Below are 19,559 nucleotides of genomic sequence, written 5' to 3'. Positions count from 1 at the left end.
CCTTGTCAGCTTCACTTCCCTGCTTTCTTATTTATTTATATTTATCTTAATTTATTTCTTATTTCTTCTGGACACAATGTCCTTTTACTTGCAAATGCCAAGTCCACCTCAAGGCCTTTAACACTAACTGTTCTTTTGCCTGAAACATTCTTAGATCTTGTAGCTTTCTTCCTCACTCCGTTCAGGTCTACGTTCAAATGTCATCTAAGGGGCTTTCCATGACCATTCTAAGTGCCTTGACTCCTTCCTCCCTCTCGAACCCTGTAGTTGTCTCTCTTTACCCCTTACCTGCCTTGTTCTTCTCTTTAGTAGTTGTTACCATATCACATACATACATATTTCATATTTATTTTGTTTACTGTCCATCCCCTCCAACCTTCCATGAGAATATAAGCTCCATAAAGGCAGGAATTTGGGTCTGTTTTGTTTACTGCTATATCCACAGTACTCAGAATAGTGTCAAGAACAATGCCTGCCATATGGTAGGAGTTAATACATATCTGTTGAACAAATACCAGCCCACTGGCCCACTATCCACTATTAGAATGCTGGTATTATAGGGGCGCCTGGGTGGCGCAGTCGGTTAAGCGTCCAACTTCAGCCAGGTCACGATCTTGCGGTCCGTGAGTTCGAGGCCCGCGTCAGGCTCTGGGCTGATGGCTCAGAGCCTGGAGCCTGTTTCCGATTCTGTGTGTGTCTCTCTCTCTCTGCCCCTCCCCCATTCATGCTCTGTCTCTCTCTGTCCCAAAAAATAAATAAACGTTGAAAAAAAAAAAAAAAAGAATGCTGGTATTATAGTGTCACTATGCATAATTCAAGTAAAAAAAAAGGTATCTGGTCTGTCATCACTAAGAAAGCATATTAAAAGGTGGGGTATGTCAACGTGATGTTTTAGGCTGCAGGTCAACACTTACTGAGCACCTTTTATGTGCTAGGCCCTGTTGGGGACCCCACAAAACAGTGATGAACAGGACAGATAAGGACTGTCTTGAAAGAGCTTACATTCTAGTGAGGCACAAGATAGTCCACATTTCCTTAGGATTGTCTCTGGCTTCACTGAGATAACTGTCTCATTTTTAAAAAAAAATTTTTTTTTTCAACGTTTATTTATTTTTGGGACAGAGAGAGACAGAGCATGAACGGGGGAGGGGCAGAGAGAGAGGGAGACACAGAATCGGAAACAGGCTCCAGGCTCTGAGCCATCAGCCCAGAGTCTGACGCGGGGCTCGAACTCACGGACCGCGAGATCGTGACCTGGCTGAAGTCGGACGCTTAACCGACTGCGCCACCCAGGCGCCCCGATAACTGTCTCATTAAAATGGCAAGTGTACATAGACACTAGCTACATCTGTGGTAGATATTACTTCATTTGGCAAACAATTTTGAGCATCTACATTTCAGGTTAACACCAGGCATCAGGAATGTAAATCACTCCTATCCTCAAGGAGCTCATGGTTTAGTGAGGGAAGAAAGAAAGAAAACAAATTCTTATAAAAAGTGTAAGTGCTGTGACAGAGGAAGGCACAATTATAAGACAGAAAGGAAAAGAGAATTTCTCAGGGGAAAGGACAACTAAACTGAGTGTTTAATATTCTAAGAGGTGACAGGACAAGGGAAGGGGGAAGCACATACATGGCAGGGAAAACATCAAGTCACAAGGCAGAGGCTAAAAGAGCATGGCACACTCCAGGAATTTTCTGAGTGCAGTATGTCTGAAGCATAAGAATAAGTAAGTGAGTGGGGCACCTTAGTGGCTCAGTTGGATAAGTGTCCGACTCTTGATCTTGGCTCAGGTCATGATCCCAGGTTCATGGGATTGAACCCAGTGTCAGGCTCTGTGCTGATGGCATGGAGCTTGCTTGGGATTCTTTCTTTCTCTCTGCCCCTCCCCCTTCCCTGCTCACACCCACATACTCTCTCTCTCTCTCTCTCTCTCTCTCTCTCAAAATAAATAAAAAAAAGAAACTCTGGAAAATAATTTTTTAAAAAAGGAGTGAGTATATGCATGTACAAACAGATGATTTGTAAACCAAGATGGATCTAAATGTTGGGTTGAAGACTTTTCATTTCGTTTTCCCTTCCAGGCAATAGATAACTGTTGAAGAATTAAAAGGGCGAGAATGATTGTGTTTGAATTTCAGAATGATCACTCTGGCAGTAATGTAGAGGATGGATAGAGGGAAACATCAGAGGCAGAGAACAAAAGATAGGAGGCCAGTGCAGGTTTTAAATAAGAAATAATGAAGGTATAACCTAAGGCACTGGCCTTGGGAGTGGAAAAAAGGGATGGTTTTTAAATTAGAAGGGGGAAGTCACAGGATTTGTCAATCACAGCAGATCCTTTTTTTTTTGCTTACCCACCATTATTCAATGTTCTGATATTCCTTGTTAGCAGAACCCTGATTTTATTCAAGTGTCCACTCTTAGCTCATCTATGTGGAAAAGAAAAGTAACCCAATCCCTAGCTCATTGTTAAACTGTGAGACTAATCACAAGCTAGCCATGGCAATCCATTCCTATTGTCCATGACTGGTTTAGGAGTGGGGATATCATCTAGTTGTGGCTAATGAAAGCTATGGGGGAAATTCTCTGAGGTCCAACTAGGAAAAGTTTTCTCACTCAAAGCCATACATAGAGAAACAGCTGGATTTTGTCATATGTGAACGTGTGGACTAAAACTCGAGCTACCTGGTGACCATGAGAACAGCTATCCAAGGACAAAGTCATCACACAGAGAATGGAAGAATGAAAAGAGAAAAGTAACATGGGTTCTTGATGATGTTCTTCACTTAGTGGATTAACTAATTCTGAAGCAGCTCTATCTCCTATCTCAACTCTATTTCATACCTACTTGTTTTGTGACATTCAAATCTCTAGGTGAGAAGGGTATTCTGTTGCTTATAGCAAAGAGCATCCTAACTGACACTGCAACCAAGGAGTTTTAAGGAGTTAGGCAGATTTGATGGCTGAAGCTAGTGCCCCATCCTTGGCTCTGATGACTGAACTGATGGAGATACCATCAGAGACTGAAAATAAAAGAGGAGTATGTGGGTTTCTGGTAGTATTACTAATTACTAACTCCTTCTCTTCAGCAAAGAGGTGAGCACACTCATTAGTAATTCCATTTACGTAGTGAAAGTATAAAGGAGATTAGTGAACATGTATATAGAGTGCTAAGAGAGCACAGAGGAGAGGTCCTAAAACCCTGGAGGTGGGGGAGGTGGGATTGGGAATACTTTCCAGGACAGACTGAATTAATAGATCCTATTGCTTAATGGAAACCAGAGATCATCTTCTAGTAGGGAAGCTGAAATGTAAGAATAACATCCCATAATCAGCATTTAGAAAGAGTATGTCTATAATTTATTGTTGGGTCCAATTGTTCAATCTCCAAGTTGCTTTATTTTATTTATTTATTTATTTATCTATCTATCTATCTATCTATCTATCTATCTATCTATCTGAGAGATCATGAGCTGGGGAGAGGGGCAGATGGAGAGTGAATCCCAAGCAGGCTCCACACTAAGCGTGGGTCTCAGTCCCACAAACCTGGGATCATGACCTGAACCGAAATCAAGAGTCAGATGTTCAACCAACTGAGCAATCCAGGTGCGCCTCCAATTTTTATTTCAATTTGAAATCTATATTTAACAACAGCCAACTTGAACAGCAATAAGAAGAGAAAACCATTTGAGGGGCACCTGGGTGACTCAGTTGGTTAAATGTCCAACTCTTGGTAGTGGCTCAGGTCATGATCTTGCAGTTGTGATCTCGTGGTCATGAGATTGGGCCCCATGTTGGGCTGTGTGTTGAGTGTGAAGCCTGCTTGGGATTCTCTCTTTCCCTCTCTCTCTGCCCCTACTCTGCTCGTGTGTGCATGCTCTGTGAAAATAAACATTAAAAAAAGAAGCGCAAACCATTTGATTTTTAAGCTTATAAACAGCAAGAGTCATAAGTTCTAAAAGAGTTAAAAAACATCCACTTACCTTTGCATAAGCTTTTCCACCTTTTAATTCCTGTCAAAGATAAAAAACACTATAAGGATATCATATGATTAAAGATATAAAATTAAATATATGTCAAATAATTCTGAAGTAGATATTTACATATTTACATGCTGGAAAAGATTGATAGTAAATTTCTGATGACCTTGAATTCAACTATTTGGATGACCATCCCACCCCACCCCCCAAATTACCAGAATTTTATTTTAGAATTTAACTTAAATCTGAAAGAGACAAATGGTAAGAAGACAAACTAATATTTAATCTACTCTGAAGAAGAAATCACTAAAGTGTCATAGACACACTGTAAGAAATTGAATCACCAAAGAAAAGTGAAATTAGTTAACAAAAAAATTACTTGGTAAGCACATTAGTAACACTATAGATTTTCATAAGAGTTGAAGCCCCCACCCCAGAGATAACCATTATTACCAATTTTTAGGAACAGTCCAAAAGATGTTATGTATTCCCCTTTTATTCAAATATACCATACTACACACACTGTTCTAGACCTTACACACACACACACACACCCCATAACATAAATATTGTTCCATGTTCGTATAGAAGCCCTCTTAACTAATGTGACCAAGACTGGCAAAAGTGGAAAGTAACAAAAACCTAATATATAGATACCTTAACATTTTAATTTCAATTTGAAATCTATAACTACACTAATTTGCCAAATCTCTGGATTTAGGACACCACGCATATGTGTGAATTAAATGTAAAACACTTAGAACAAAGCCCTTATACTCTGTATCGTGTTTGCCATTACATGAGGGTGAACCCTCGATATACGAGGGTCAAACTCTCCTCTCCCGACCTACTTTTAAAAATGTGTTTGTTGAATGGAGTTATCTCATCTTTCTTGCATAAATGAGATATAATGCATTATATACCATTTCCATCTTTTTATTATTGAAGTATAGTTGACATACAACATTATATTAGTTTTAGGCACACAACACAGTGACTTGACAATTCTAAACATCACACAATGCTCAAAATGGTAAGTGTCATCACCATCTGTCACCATACAGCACTATTATAATATTAGTAACTATATTCCCTTATGCTGTACTTTTCATGTCTGTGACTTATTTTATAATTGGAAGTTTGTACTTCTTAACCACTGATTTCTGCCATCCCTTCATACCCCTCCCTCTGGCAAGCAGGAGTTTGTTCTCTGTACTTATGAGTCTGTTTCTGGGTTTTGATCATTTGTTTTGTGTTTTAGATTCCACCTATAAATGAAATCATATGGTATTTGTCTTTCTCTGACATTTCACTTAGCATAACAATACCCTTTAGGTCCACCCACGTTGTTCTGAATAGCAAGATTTCATTCTTTTTTATACCATTTCCATCCTTGAGGTGGTAAATTTAGGTTCTCTGCTCCTCCCCTTTCAATGGACAGCTGCATCTTTTGGTGCAGTACCAGCCACGTCCCTGAGACACGATGGTGAAGGTCAGAGGAAACAGATTTAGCCATACTGGGCACCTGGATATCAGGGCTGCCTTTAACTCCAGCAAAGTGGATACTGTCACCATCAATGACCCCTTCACTGACCTCAATTACATGATCTACATGTTCCATTGTGAGTCCACCCATGGCACATTCAATGGCACAGTCAAATCTGAGAACAGGAATCTTTTCATCAACGGAAAGCCCATCTCCATCTTTCAGGAGTGAGATCCCACCACCAACAAATGGGTTGATGCTGGTGGTGGGTATGTTGTGGAGTCTTCTGGGGTCTTAATCACCATGGAGAAGGCTGGGGCTCACTTGAAGGGTGGGGCCAAAAGGGTCATCATCTCTGCCCCTTTTGCAGATGCCCATATGTTTGTGATGGGCATGAACCGTGAGAAGTATGACAACTCCCTCAGGATTGTCAGCAGTGAGTCCTGGACCACTAACTGCTTGGCCTCTCTGGCTAAGGTCATCCCTGACAACTTTGGCATCATGGATGGCCACTCATGATTCTGTGCCATCACTGCCACCCAGAAGACCATGGACAGTCCCCCTTAAAAGCTGTGGTGTGGTGGCCAAAAGGCTGCCCATAACATCATCTGTTCTTCTACTGGCACTGCCAAAGCTGTAGGAAAGGTCACCTCTGAACTGAATGGGAAGCTCACTTGCATGGCCTTCTGTATCCCCACTCCTAACATGTCAGCTGTGGATCTGACCTGCCATCTGGAGAAAGCTACCAAATATGATGAATCAAGAAGGTGGTGAAGCAGGCATCAGAGGGCCCCCTCAAGGGCATCTTGGGCTACACTGAGGACCAGGTTGTCTCCTGTGACTTTAACAGTGACACCCCACTCTTCCACCTTTAATGCTGGGGCTGGCATTGCTCTCAATGACCAGTCTTTCAAGCTCATTTCCTGCTATGGCAAATGAATTTGGCTACAGCAACTGGGTGGTGGACCTTATGGCCTTCAAGGAGTTAAGAGCCCCCTGAACCAGCAGCCCCGGAAAGAGAAAGAGAGAGGTCTTCAGCTGCTGGGGAGTCCTTGCCCCAACTCACTCCCCCACCTGACACTGAGAATTTCCCAACCTCTACAGTTTCCACCCTAGACCTCCTGAAGAAGGGGGAACTTGTGGAGCCCTACCTTGTCACGTACCACCAATAAAGTATACCATAGGGCTCCTGGGTGGCTCAGTTGGTTAAGCATCTGACTTTGGCTCAGGTCAGGATCTCACAGTTTGTGAGACTGAGCCTTGCGTTGGGCTCTGTGCTGACAGCTGAGAGCCTTGGAGCCTGCTTCAGATTCTGTGTCTTCCTCTCTCTCTGCCCCTCCATTGCTCATGCTCTGTCTCTCAAAAAATGAATAAATTAAAAAAAAATTAAAAAAAAATATACCATATTCAGCCCCCCCCCAAAAAAAAGTGGTGAATTTAAATAATATGAGAAGCAATCTATGGTAAACTCTATTATCATGAATATTTGCTGCCCTTCCCCTTTCCTGTCCCATTGATGTCAGGCATGGCCATTCCCCTAGATCTACCCCTATTATGAATTATCAAATTATTCTTTTTTCTTAGGTTATTGTGATATCCCTTAATAGCACCTTGCACTAAATAAAACTTTACCTAGATGATCCCTGTCTCTTCTAGCTAATTCTTTGCTCCCCTCTACAGCCAAACTCCTCAAAAGACTTCTCAATTTGCTGTATCCCACTTAAATTCAGTCTATTTCAAATATGTTTTTGTCCTCATCTTCCTTCTGCAATTGCTCTTAATGTTATCAATGATACTCATTTTTGTAAAAGCCAAAGGCTCTGTCTTCATTTTACTTAACCCCTCAACAGCATCTGACAAGATTGGCCTCTCCACTTCCTTTCCTAGAACGTCATTTTTTTTTCTCTAACCTTCTGCGGTGCTGCAATGGCCTGGTTTTACTCCTACCTCAATGGCTGCTTCTTCTCACTCTCCTTTGCTGGACCTACTCCTGTTTTAACCTCTGTAGAAAAAAATGCTAGTTGTACTCCAATTATCCATTTCCCTGCTCTCCAAAGTAATAGAAACCTGCATTTTTAGATGGGTGTCTGGTTACCCAAAATAAAGTAATGACAACATTTTCTACCTTCCTTTTGTGCTGTGGCAGTATGATTAAGATCTGGCCAAAAGGATGTAATATGTGATATATAGGAATTCTTGCTCCTCTTCTGCTAACAGTAATTTATACTTCCTCTGAGTGTTAGACTGATCTAGGATTTGGTTCAGGGTCTCTTGTCTTCTGTCTATATTATCCCCCTGGGTGAGCCCATTCAGGTCTGTTGCTTTAAATAAAAACCATATGCTGGTAACTCTCATGTCTCTGTCTTTATTCTGACTTCTCCTAAGTACCAGATCAGTATCTTCAATTTTTTATTTTTTAAAGTTTATTTATTTTGAGAGAGCAAGTAAGCATGCATGAACTAGGAAGGGGCGGGGGGGGTGGGGGGTGGAGAGAATACCAAGCAGGTTCCATGCTGTCAGCACAGAGCCTGATGCAGGGCTCAATTCCATGAATGATGAGATCATGACCTGAGCTGAAATCAAGAGTTGGACACTCAACCGACTGAGCCACCTAGGTACCCAGACCAGTATCTATCTATCTATCTATTTTCCTTCCTTCCTTCCTTCCTTCCTTCCTTCCTTCCTTCCTTCCTTCCTTCCTTCCTCCCTCCCTCCCTCCCTCCCTCCCTTCCTTCCTTTTCAACGTTTATTTATTTTTGGGACAGAGAGAGACAGAGCATGAACGGGGGAGGGGCAGAGAGAGAGGGAGACACAGAATCGGAAACAGGCTCCAGGCTCTGAGCCATCAGCCCAGAGCCCGACGCGGGGCTCGAACTCCCGGACCGCGAGATCGTGACCTGGCTGAAGTCGGACGCTTAACCGACTGCGCCCCCCAGGCGCCCCAGACCAGTATCTTTAAATGAGTACTGGACATCCTTGCTTGGAATCTCATAGACACCTCCAATTTAACACGGCCAAAACAGGCCTGCTGATCTCTGCTTATTGGTCCCCCAAATTATTTCACTGTGAGCCTTTACCGTTTTAATAAATAGCACAATTACCTATCTATATGCTCAGGCAAAGGTCTAAGTTATCCTCAATTCTTTCCCCCTCATTTACCACACCCAATCCATTAGTGGAGGGGTCTACCTTGCAGAATCCATCCTGAATCATACCATCTCTGTATGGTATGCCATAGCAACAATGCCATACAATGCAAGCATTGCTCAACTGAACCATCCCCACTACCTGTGTGGTCTATCTGCAATGCATCCTCCACACAACAGAAAAGTCATCTTAGAAGATCATATATCTCTCCTTACTAAAATCCTCAAATGGATTCCAGTTATAATTAGAATAAAATCCAAACTCATTACCTGATCTACTGCCTCCAACCTCACTGACAAGAGCTTTCCCTCTCCGTGTTACCATCTTCCAGCCTGGCTGGTCTTCTGACATTTAAACATGCCCAGATTTGTTGTTTATCCTAAATGGGGTTCACAGTACTTTTGAATCTGTGGCCTAATATTTTTCAACAGTTTTAGAAGATTCTCCACCACAACTTCTTTCCTCTCTTTCTAGGGCTCCAATTATATATATATATTAGACATTTATACTGTTTCCCATGTCTCATATTCTTTTCTGTATTTTCTACTCTTTTTTTGCTCTGTGATTTTGTCTATATATCTTCTTTTGTCTTATTTTCCAGTTTTACCAAACCTCTTTTCACTTCTGATAAACCTGCTGTTAAATCCATCTGTTGAGATTTATTTTCATCTATTTAGCTTTAAATTTTAGTTATTTTTCAGTTCTAGAATTCAATTTGCTTCTTTATGGTTTCTAGTTCTCTAATAAAATTCCCCATATCATTCACTCATCATAGTTACTGTAAAAGTTTGTCTCTGATCCTCCCAAGACCTGTATCTTCCATGGATCTGTTTATTTAAATTTTATTTTTATCTGTTTTTATTATCTATTTTCCTTTTGATTTTGGTCATGCAATCACATCTCTTGGTATGCTTGATAAGTCTTGTGCATGATCACTTGAACAAGTAATGTGAGGTTTGGAGTAATGTTATTTTCCTTCAGAGAAGATACACATTTGCTTCTGGCAAGTTCTTATAAGGCAGATCACCTTCATCCAAGCAGGGATTAAGATGATTAGAAGCTGAGTTTCATTCTTTTTACAGGCTGATCTATATCCACTACACACCTTCTAGGTTGAAACTCATAGAGAATCCCAATGAAAAGCTCAGGGTATTTACCAAGGCCCTTCATGATAATGGGTCCTGGACTCCAGTTTTTGTCCCTTTAGTCCTGTAAAATTGCTGTGATCTCAGCTAGCTTCTTAGCCTCTAGATCGCTGCTTTCAGCTCAGCTTATTAACCACTGCTTACAACTTAAATGCTCTGAGGGAAAAAGCAATGCCAAATGTCAGGCTCATCTCTGTATGCTTCCCTTGTCTATGATTCTAAGCTTCTTAAGGCATTACTGCCATGGCAGCTTCTGATACCTTCAAGAAGCTGTTTTTTACATTCTGCCTCGTTTTCTTGTTGTTCTCAGAGGGACAGGAGGGCTTTAATAAGCTGGTCCATTAATTTCAGAAGCGTAAGTCTCCAGTCTTATTATAATCTTAGGGCCTGTTACAGATCGCATTGTGTGTTTCTCCCCCACACCCCTAAAATATTTTGAAGTTCTAACCCTCAATACCTTGGAATGTGATATTATTTGGAAATACACAGTATTCTGTGTAATCTAGTTAGAATGAGGTCCTAATCCAATAAGACTGGTGCCCTTATAAAAAAAAAAGAGAGAGATTTGAATGTAGATATAGATACAGAGGAAAGATGATGTGGAGACACAAAGGGAGAAAGCAGCCGCGTAACTGGAATGATGCATCTACAAGCCAAGGAATGCCTGAGGCTACCAAAAGGTAGGAGAAAGACATGGAACAGTTTCTTTCCTGGAGGCTTTAGAGCAAGGCCCTACTGATTTTTACTTCTGACCTCCAGAACTATGAGACGGTACATCTGTGTTGTTTTAAGGTACCCAATTTGTGGTATTTTGATATAGCAGCTCTAGGAAACTAACACAGGGCCTCTTTACTTGAAGGTATGGGATGGTTACTTTCATGTGCCAACTTGCTGGGTCATGGGGTGCCCAGATATATGGTTAAACACTATTTCTGGCTATGTCTATGAGTGTTTCTGGATGAGATTAACATTTTAATCAGCCAACTGAAGAAAGCAATCTGCTTTCCTTAGTGTGGGTGGGCACCATCCAATCTGTTGAGGGCTTGAATAGAAGAAAGAGGAAGAGGAAGGTTATAGTCTTTCTCTCTCTCTCTACCTGTCTGAATTGGGACACTGGTCTTCTCCTGCCCTCAGACTAGGACTTAACACCATTAGCACTCCTGGTTCTCAGGCTTTGACTTGAACTCACACCACTGGTTCCATGGTTCTGAGGGCTTTGGACCCAGACTGGAACTATGCCATCAACATTCTAGGGTCTCCAGCTTGCAGATGGCATATTGTGGGAGTTCTCAGCCTCCATAACTGTGTAAGCCAATTCCTTATAATAAATCTTTATCTATATACCTATATCTTGACTCTATTGATTCTGTTTCTCTGGAGAACCTTGACTAATACAAGGCTCTACTCCTCTATTTTTTAAAAAACATGTTTATTTATTTTGAGAGAGAGAGAGAGAGAGAGAGAGCAAGAGCGCATTAGCAAGGGATGGGCAGAGAGAGAGAGAGAGAGAATCCAAAGCAGACTCCATGCTGTCAGCACAGAGCCCAACGCTGGGTTTGATCCCATGAACCATGGGCTCGTGACCTGAGCTGAAATTAAGAGTTGGATGCTTAACTGACTGAGCTACCCAGTGCCCCCCAGGTCCTACTCCTTTAGACTGGTCTTTCCCTAAATCTTTACAAAGGTACCTCCTCTTCAAATGTTACCTTTCAGAGAAGTCTGCTGACCCTTCACCTAATTTTCTAAAATGATCTTCTCTGAGTTATTCTCTATTATCTTATTGTATTTTATATACAACACTTATCACCATCTCAAACAATCTTATCTGGTTACATGTTTACTCTGTCTTTCCTACCACTCTTCCCCCCAGCTCCAACCAGAAAGTAGAGTCCTTGAGGGCAGGAACTCATTCCAGTTCACTACGGTCCTTTAAGTGCCTAGAATAGTACCTGACACTTTGTAGGAACTCACATATTTGTTGACAGGTGATGGACGGCTTCCCTGTGTCCTAGGCAGCAGAGAGCATTATCAACCTTTTGGGTTGTTGTTAAATTTATAGGTAAAAAAGGATGCTTTATTTGTAGCTTTACTATATGAGTGAGATTGAGTAATTTTTTATATGTTTGAAAGCTATTTATATTTTCCTTTTTTGTGAAATATATTTTCCTCCTCTTGCCTGTTTTTTCTAAAGAATTATTGATCTTTTCTTTTTGATTGATTTGAAGGAACTCTTTCCATACCAAGGAAATTAGTCCTCTGACATGGTTTGGACGTTTTCCCCTAATTTATGACTTTGCTTAAGGTATTTTTAAAATGTTTACTTATTTGAGAGAGAGAGAGGGAAAGAGAGCACATGAGCAGGGGAGGGGCAGAGAGAGAGGGAGAGAGAGAATCCCAGGCAGGCCTTGCATTGCCAGCATGGAGCCTGGCTAGGGGCTTGATCCCATGAACTGTGAGATCATGACCTGAGCCAAAACTAAAAGTTGGACACTTAACTGACTGAACCATCCAGGCGCCCCCTACTTAAGTATGTATGTATGTATGTATTTTTTTTTAATGTTTATTTATTTTTGAAGGAGAGAGAGAGTGTGAGTGGGGGTGGGTCAGAGAGAGAAGGAGACACAGAATATTTTTTTAAAATTTTTTTAATGTTTATTTCTGAGACAGAGAGAGGCACAGCATGAGTGGGAGAGGGGCAGAGAGAGAGAGGGAGACACAGAATCAGAAGCAGGCTCCAGGCTCTGAGCTGTCAGCACAGAGCTCGATGTGGGGCTCGAACTCACAAACCGTGAGATCATAACCTGAGCCACAGTAGCTCAACTGACTGAGCCACCCAGGTGCCCCAGGAGACACAGAATCGGAAGCAGGCTCCAGGCTCTGAGCTGTCAGCACAGAGCCCAACATGGGGCTCTAACCCACAAACAGCAGGATCATGACCTGAGCCAAAGTCGGATACTCAACAGACTGAGCCACCCAGACGCCCCTAAGTTTTTTTCCCCCCCCCCTTAAGGTATTTTTTGCAATGCAGAAAATGTTCATATAGATGAGTTTACTAATTTTTCTTTATGGGTTCTTACTTTAATTCTCATGTGGCTTCTTCTCTTTTTTCCACTGGACGAAAGACAAGACTGGAGTGATTCCCTTGGATCTAAAAATGGGCACCATGTGGTGAAGATGGCAGAGCTACTCTAGTAGTCCTGGACCCCTTGGCTATTACCCAAGACAGACATACATCTCTATCTTGTCTAAGTTATTGTGTAGTTGGCTTTCTGCTTCAGCAGCTTAACATACGTACCGTGATACACTAAACATCATTAAAAAATATTTGAGAGAGAGCAAGTACATGCCAGTGGAAGAGGGGCAGAGAAAGAGGAAGAGACAGAACCCCAAGCAGGCTTCATGCTCAGCGCAGAGCCCAACACCCTGCTCAAACCCATGAGTGGTGAGATCATGACCTGAGCCAAAATCAAGAGTCAGACACTTAACCGACTGAGCCACTCAGGCACCCCTACACCAAACCATCATAATCTGAGGAACTGATTTCAGATGAACAAGTCTTACCTCAAATTACCCCCGCCCCCCCAAAAAAAGTGTTTTGGTAATAGACTTTAAGTGTTTTTAATTAGCAGTTATGCTTTACTCTAAACTGGTTATATGTTTTTTATTAAAATTGAAAGATTAACTGGTCACCTTTCAAAAATCATGACTAGAACCCATTTAGTAAAAGTTTCAATATAAGAGCCACAGCAATAATTAAAGTAGAAAGAGAAGATGGTAGGATGCTTAATTACATCTTGGTTAACCCCTGTAACTTCTAGACAAAGAAATTATCATACCCTTAATTTGCATGAGGAAAATGATTTTTAGTAAGTCAGGAAAACTGCCTAAGGTCTCACAGTGAGTAAGTGGCATATCTGGGATTCAAACCCAGATCACTATGATGACACACATCCTGTCACTGAACTATACTTCCTTTAGGGAAGCCTCTGTGCAATTATTGTGCTCCAAGTCAGACTGTTTATAGAGATCTGTTTTCAGTAAAGGCTTAAAATCTACAAATGTATACATATATTTTTGTTATATCATAAATGAGTAGATTAAGCAATATAAGAATTTAAAACATAGCCACACAAAACATAGTGCTATCAGTTCATTCAAAAAGCAGAATAAGGTTAAAAGTACAACTTTTTATTTGATAAAGGAGGACACAAGACTGGGGTGGAAAAGAACAAGGCAAGGGACTCTTGCTTTTCATTCCAAGGCCTTCTCTAATTTTTGAACATGTATATGTATTATTTTGGTAATTTAAACATTTTATATAAAGTGGAACATAAAGGTTATTATTATTTTTTAATGTTTACTTATTTTTGAAAAAGAGAGAGAGAGCGCTCGCATGCGAACAGGGGAGGGGCAGAGAAAAAGAGGAAGACACAGAATCTGAAGCAGGTTCCAGGCTCTGAGCTGTCAGCACAGAGCCTGACGCGGGGCTCAAACTCACAGACTGTGAGGTCATGACCTGAGCCGAAGTCGGACGCTTAACTGACTGAGCCACCCAGGTGCCCCATAAAGGTTATGTTTTAAAGCCAGCAGTTTAATTCACCCGTAGTGGTGACAAATGGATTCCCTCTTTTCACCCCAAAAAAGTAGGATTACATATTTTTATATATATTAGGTTGAACCATTTGAGATTATCATCTTTGTAGATTATTTGTAACATGTCTCAACCTAATATGTGGAAAGGAAATGATGTAAAAAATAAAACATGGCCTTGGAATTAGAAAGATGTGTGTTTGAGTCCTCAGTTTGCCATTTACTAGCTGTGTGAATTTGGGCAATTGACAGCCTTTCTGAGCCTCAGTTTTCCTGAAAGTGGAAAAAAATGACACCCATTTTCAGGGTTATTCTTAGACATAATATATGTAAAGTCCCTAAAAACAATGCCTAACAAAGAGAAATACAATGAATGGGAATATAAATATATATATAGCCACCCCCTGCAAATATTCAAATAGGGTTAACACTTAAATGTATAATGATCGTGAGATAAGGTTCCTGTATAATAATTTATAACTTCAGATTTTAAAAATCGTATTTGTCACACTAATTTAAATTACTGCTGCAAGTGTGAAGTGAAATTACATAGAGCAGTTCCAACAATAAAGTAGAGCTGAATAAAGTAGAGCTGACTATGGAACTAATTATGGTTTCTGAAAGGGGAGACGTAATAGGCTATTTTTATACCTTCCTCACAGATACTCTGTAGATACAAGGATCCAGGATGCCTGTGGTGGCACTTGCACTCATTTTGCACATAAATGAGAACTTCTTTCTCCAGTGAACACAGTTTGCCTGCACCACTTCCCTGAGGGAACAAAAAAAAAAAAAAAACACACAAGAAATTACTATTGATGACAGATTAAAAAAAGCGCACACTCTTTCACTCAGGTCTGTAATGCAGAAGTGGTAAAGTAAAAGACCGTATTTGGAAACATGAAGAAAACAAATCTTAACAATGTGATCCGAAAATCTCTAGTTTTAATTATCCACAGAAACTTAAAAGTGAAATTACTTATCAATTTAATCAATATAAATTGAAACTTCACTACTCATTCATTCGGCACATAATACATGCCTATTTTAGGTGTGCTGGCCATGTGCTAGGTGTTTGAAATATGAAGATGAGAATGACCACATTCCTAACCTTGGAGGGCTTATAGTTGACAGTACGAGAGACAGAAATATAAACAAATAGTTATTCTGAAATAAACTGCTGTTACAGTTTTACTCCTGTAAAGGAATATGTTGTGCTTTAAGGAACTTGGTTGTTCCTGTCACTGAGATCATTAACATATCAGGAATCAGAGGCAATATTAAAAAAAAAAAATCCCTGTATTTTACTTAAAAAAAAATTACATAAAAACTTTTACAGATTTCAAGTTGAGGGCATGTATTAACCTCTGTTCCCTCTCCAAAACATTCTATGTTAATTTTTAAGGCATCATTTAGCAAGGACAAAGAGAATCAGAAAGGAGACAAAAATAAACGACCAGGGATGAGGAAGTGATAGTGATTTAGCAAATCCAAGAAAGCTGAACATTAAGCTAGTTACTAGTGAAGCCAAGAGCAGGTATCTTAGGCTTGTGATGAAGTAGAATGAAGGAGAGACAAATGGCAGAAGAACTGACTGAAAGGTGTTTTAGAAAGAGACCCTCAGATCTTCCTGACTCCTACAGAAGACAGATTTATTTTCCTGATGAGGTAAAACAGGGAGATCTCTGTACTACCTGACTTGAGGGCAGGTATTGAAAATGGCACCACAACATGATCATATTGAGTGGGGGGTTGGTGGGGGGGTACACAGGATGAAAGATAACTTACTGAATGCTGAGACTTCCAACCTTTGTCCCCTAACCTGGCTCCTCAGAATATATTCTTTAACAAGATATAGGAAGAACAATCTCTGGGGAATTACAACCAGCCCCAAAGAAAAGCTCTAATGAGATGTATGTTGACGGTGACAAAATTGCTCTGTCTGCTCAATCTACAGTAAATACCTGAGTCAATGAACACTCTCCACATGTACAAAGCTGCTGAGCAACTTTTGCTGCCTCATAGTTAAATATGAGCAGCCACTTGAGGAAAGTCTCTTAATATGAACAAACTGAGACCAAAATGAAAAGAAAAAGGCAACCAAATCTATGCTGGAAGAAGAAAAAAGAGTCTCAGAGAGACAGAAACTGCATCTACCATAAAAGAATAGGACGTTATAAAGCAGGGTATATAGAGAGCTAAAAAGTACTCATGGAAATCAAAACTATTGTGCTTAATATTCTATTTGTCATTCCATATCCACTCTACTCTTCTCTGTGGCCCAGGAGCCTGGTCTTTAGGGACTACATCAACCAGGCTCACTTGCACTCTGTCACTGAATGTAGTGAAGGGACAAACACCAGGATAGAGGGTAGGAGAGAGAAGGTGGCATGTTTATTCCACTGGCTCTTTCCCTGTCAGACCATGTGGGAAATGGGTAAATGATTAGGGATTGCAGTTTTCCACAGTATGTCCACAGAAGTTAAACTCTAAACTATATGCATTTATAACTTTGTTAAAATAAAAACCAAACCAACAAATTAAGAAACACTGTCAATCGAGTGCCTGGGTGGTTCAGTTGTTTAAGTGTCTGACTCTTGATTTTGTCTCTGGCCATGATCTCACAGTTCATGAGTTGGAGCCCCACATCAGGCTTCACGTTGACAGTACGGAGCCTGCTTGGGATTCTCTCTCTCCATCTCTCTCTGCCTCTCTCTCTGTCCCTCCCCCACTTGTGCACAAGCACACTCTCTCTCTCAAAATAAACAAACTTAAAAAAACCCACAGTGTCAAGTACTGGAAAATCTGAAAATGAGAACAAGAGTATGTAACAGAGCAAGCTATTTTTCCCCTAACTGCCTAAAAAAACCAAAACTGAAGGTATCTTAAGGTGTTATTCAGTTATTCTAGAAATTATGTCATATGTACAAAAAGTCCATTAATACTAACTGCAAAACTCTGAAACTTTGTTTATGTTCTATTTTCATTTGTTTATGAAGTAATAATAATTCCTCAACAATACTAATTACAGAAACACATCTTTAGATTTTTATCTAGTTTAAAACACCTTATAAGGCAGCAGACTTTACATACCAAATAGTATATGCTATCAGTTACACAAATGGGCAGTTTTAGCCTGAGTAATAAAAATAAAGGAAGTCAGGGCACCTGGGTGGCTCAGTCAGTTAAGTGTCTGACTCTTGGTGTTGGCTCAGGTCATGATCTCATGGTTTGTGAGTTGGATCCCCACATTGGACTCTGTGCTGGCAGTATGGAGTCTGCTTGAGAGGGAGTCTCTTTCCTCTCTCTCTGCCCCTCCTACACACACTTGCTCACTCTCTCTCTCAAAATAAATAAATAAATAAATAAATAATAAATAAAAGAAGTCAAGTGAACTCTGTGTTTGTCTTAAAAAACAAACAAGCAGGAAGGGAATATTTACAAGAAATACAGATCTAGTTTATCTAGAGATTAGAGGAAGGCCACATGAAGTCTTGTGGGTCTGGGGAGAGATTAAAAAACAGCAGAGCATCATAAATTTGGGCAGATAACTGAAGTTATGGTACAGAACAGAGATGGAGAATATGTTTTCATAAAATATGTGACATTGAATCTTAAAGGAAAAAATACACCTCCATAACCCTCTGTTCCCACCTACTTACTACCACTCTTTCCCTTCAGGTCCAAGCTCCTTGAAGATGATACTAATGACGATGATGACAACAATGACAACATTTATGAGTGCTTGTTACACACCAGGCATTGTTGCAAATACCTCACATGTATTAAGTCATTTAATCCTCAAAACAACTTATGAGGAAGGTACCATAAGGTCCATTTTACAGATAAAAGAATGAGGATAAGGGGTAATTAAATGATTGTCCAAGGTCACTCAGCTAAAAAGGGTTGGAACTAGAATTTGAAGAACTGCCTATAGTGTAGACATTTTCCATTTCGTCATTTCTCAGTTACTTTTCTTTTTTTTTTTTTTTTTTTAATTTTTTTTTTTTCAACGTTTATTTATTTTTGGGACAGAGAGAGACAGAGCATGAACGGGGGAGGGACAGAGAGAGAGGGAGACACAGAATCAGAAACAGGCTCCAGGCTCTGAGCCATCAGCCCAGAGCCCGACGCGGGGCTCGAACTCACGGACCGCGAGATCGTGACCTGGCTGAAGTCGGACGCTTAACCGACTGCGCCACCCAGGCGCCCCTCTCAGTTACTTTTCAATCTCCCTTAAGAAGGCCTCTATCCTCCAGAACTCTACTGAAACTGCTTACTAGTGAGCAGCTAGTTGCTAAATCTAATTGGCTCTTGTTTTTAGCATAGTAGTTGACTCCTCTTATACATTCTTGACATACTCTAGTCCCTTTCTATTTCTGTGACTGTTTCTTTTCATTTTCTACTTCTGCCTCCTTAAAATATTGATGTTCACTAAGGTTCTACATTCTTAGCTTTCTTTTCTTTTCACTCTTATGGCCTTAATTACTATGTGTATACTAAGAACATACAAACGTAAAGTCTTTGCCTTTAGTCCTTGGATTCATATATCTACCTACTCACTGGCAATTTCCACCTAGTACTTCTAGTCTCTAGGTAAAGCTTTAGGCCTTTGACCTTTGTCCAACAGGATGGTTGTCCATCAGTATGACTAGTTAAACTAGTAAAATGGTTTGCCCAGGTGCATATGTGACAGGGACTGCCAGTTGCTTATTCAATATGCAGTCTCTTCTCTTCCTTAAAAACAGAAACGTGATTTTATTTAGAATGGCAATGTGTCCATTTAAAAGACTGCACCTTCCCATTTCTCTTACAGCTAGAGATGTGCTTATTACAAGCCAATAAGATATAATTGAAGGTTATCTGATATGACTTCTGTAAAGGCACAGGAAAGGTAATTGCTTTGTGTCTTTTTACGCCTCTTTCCTTCCTCTGCCTGGAAAATGTCATGATGATGGTAAGAATGTCAATAGCCATATTGGGCTACAAGGCTACCTGAAGGAAAAGCCATGTGACAGTGGTACACAGAGACAAAGGAAAATGGGTCCAAATAATCATGTACCCTGGATGGTCTCCCTTCAAAGTTCTTAAGTTTTATTATTTAAAGTGCTTACTTTGGACTTTGTTATATACGGCTAACTAAATCCTAACTAATAGAGCCTACGACCAATCATGTCCAAATAACAGAATCTGCAGAGTTCAAATGTC

At 40.4% G+C, this 19,559-nt stretch overlaps 1 protein-coding gene across 3 annotated transcripts in view; it reads right to left on the bottom strand.

Moving 5' to 3' along the window:
• The window catches only part of FAM102B (family with sequence similarity 102 member B), a 95,355-nt gene that overhangs the window by 31,227 nt on the left and 44,569 nt on the right, over window positions 1-19,559 (bottom strand). For all 3 annotated transcript variants that reach the window (XR_003970789.1, XR_003970790.1, XM_030324728.1), the window contains exons 2-3: window positions 15,003-15,123; window positions 3,987-4,016 (exon numbers count right to left, since the gene is read on the bottom strand). Coding sequence is in view for 1 of the 3 variants with exons in the window: in XM_030324728.1 (XP_030180588.1) it covers window positions 3,987-4,016; window positions 15,003-15,123 (151 nt within the window). In the remaining 2 variants the exon portion in view is untranslated. The remainder of the gene's footprint in view (window positions 1-3,986; window positions 4,017-15,002; window positions 15,124-19,559) is intronic.

This window comes from Lynx canadensis, chromosome C1 (assembly GCF_007474595.2).
Source record: "Lynx canadensis isolate LIC74 chromosome C1, mLynCan4.pri.v2, whole genome shotgun sequence".
In the NCBI taxonomy this organism is placed as follows: domain Eukaryota; kingdom Metazoa; phylum Chordata; class Mammalia; order Carnivora; family Felidae; genus Lynx; species Lynx canadensis.
This window is presented reverse-complemented; position numbering and strand designations above follow the sequence as displayed.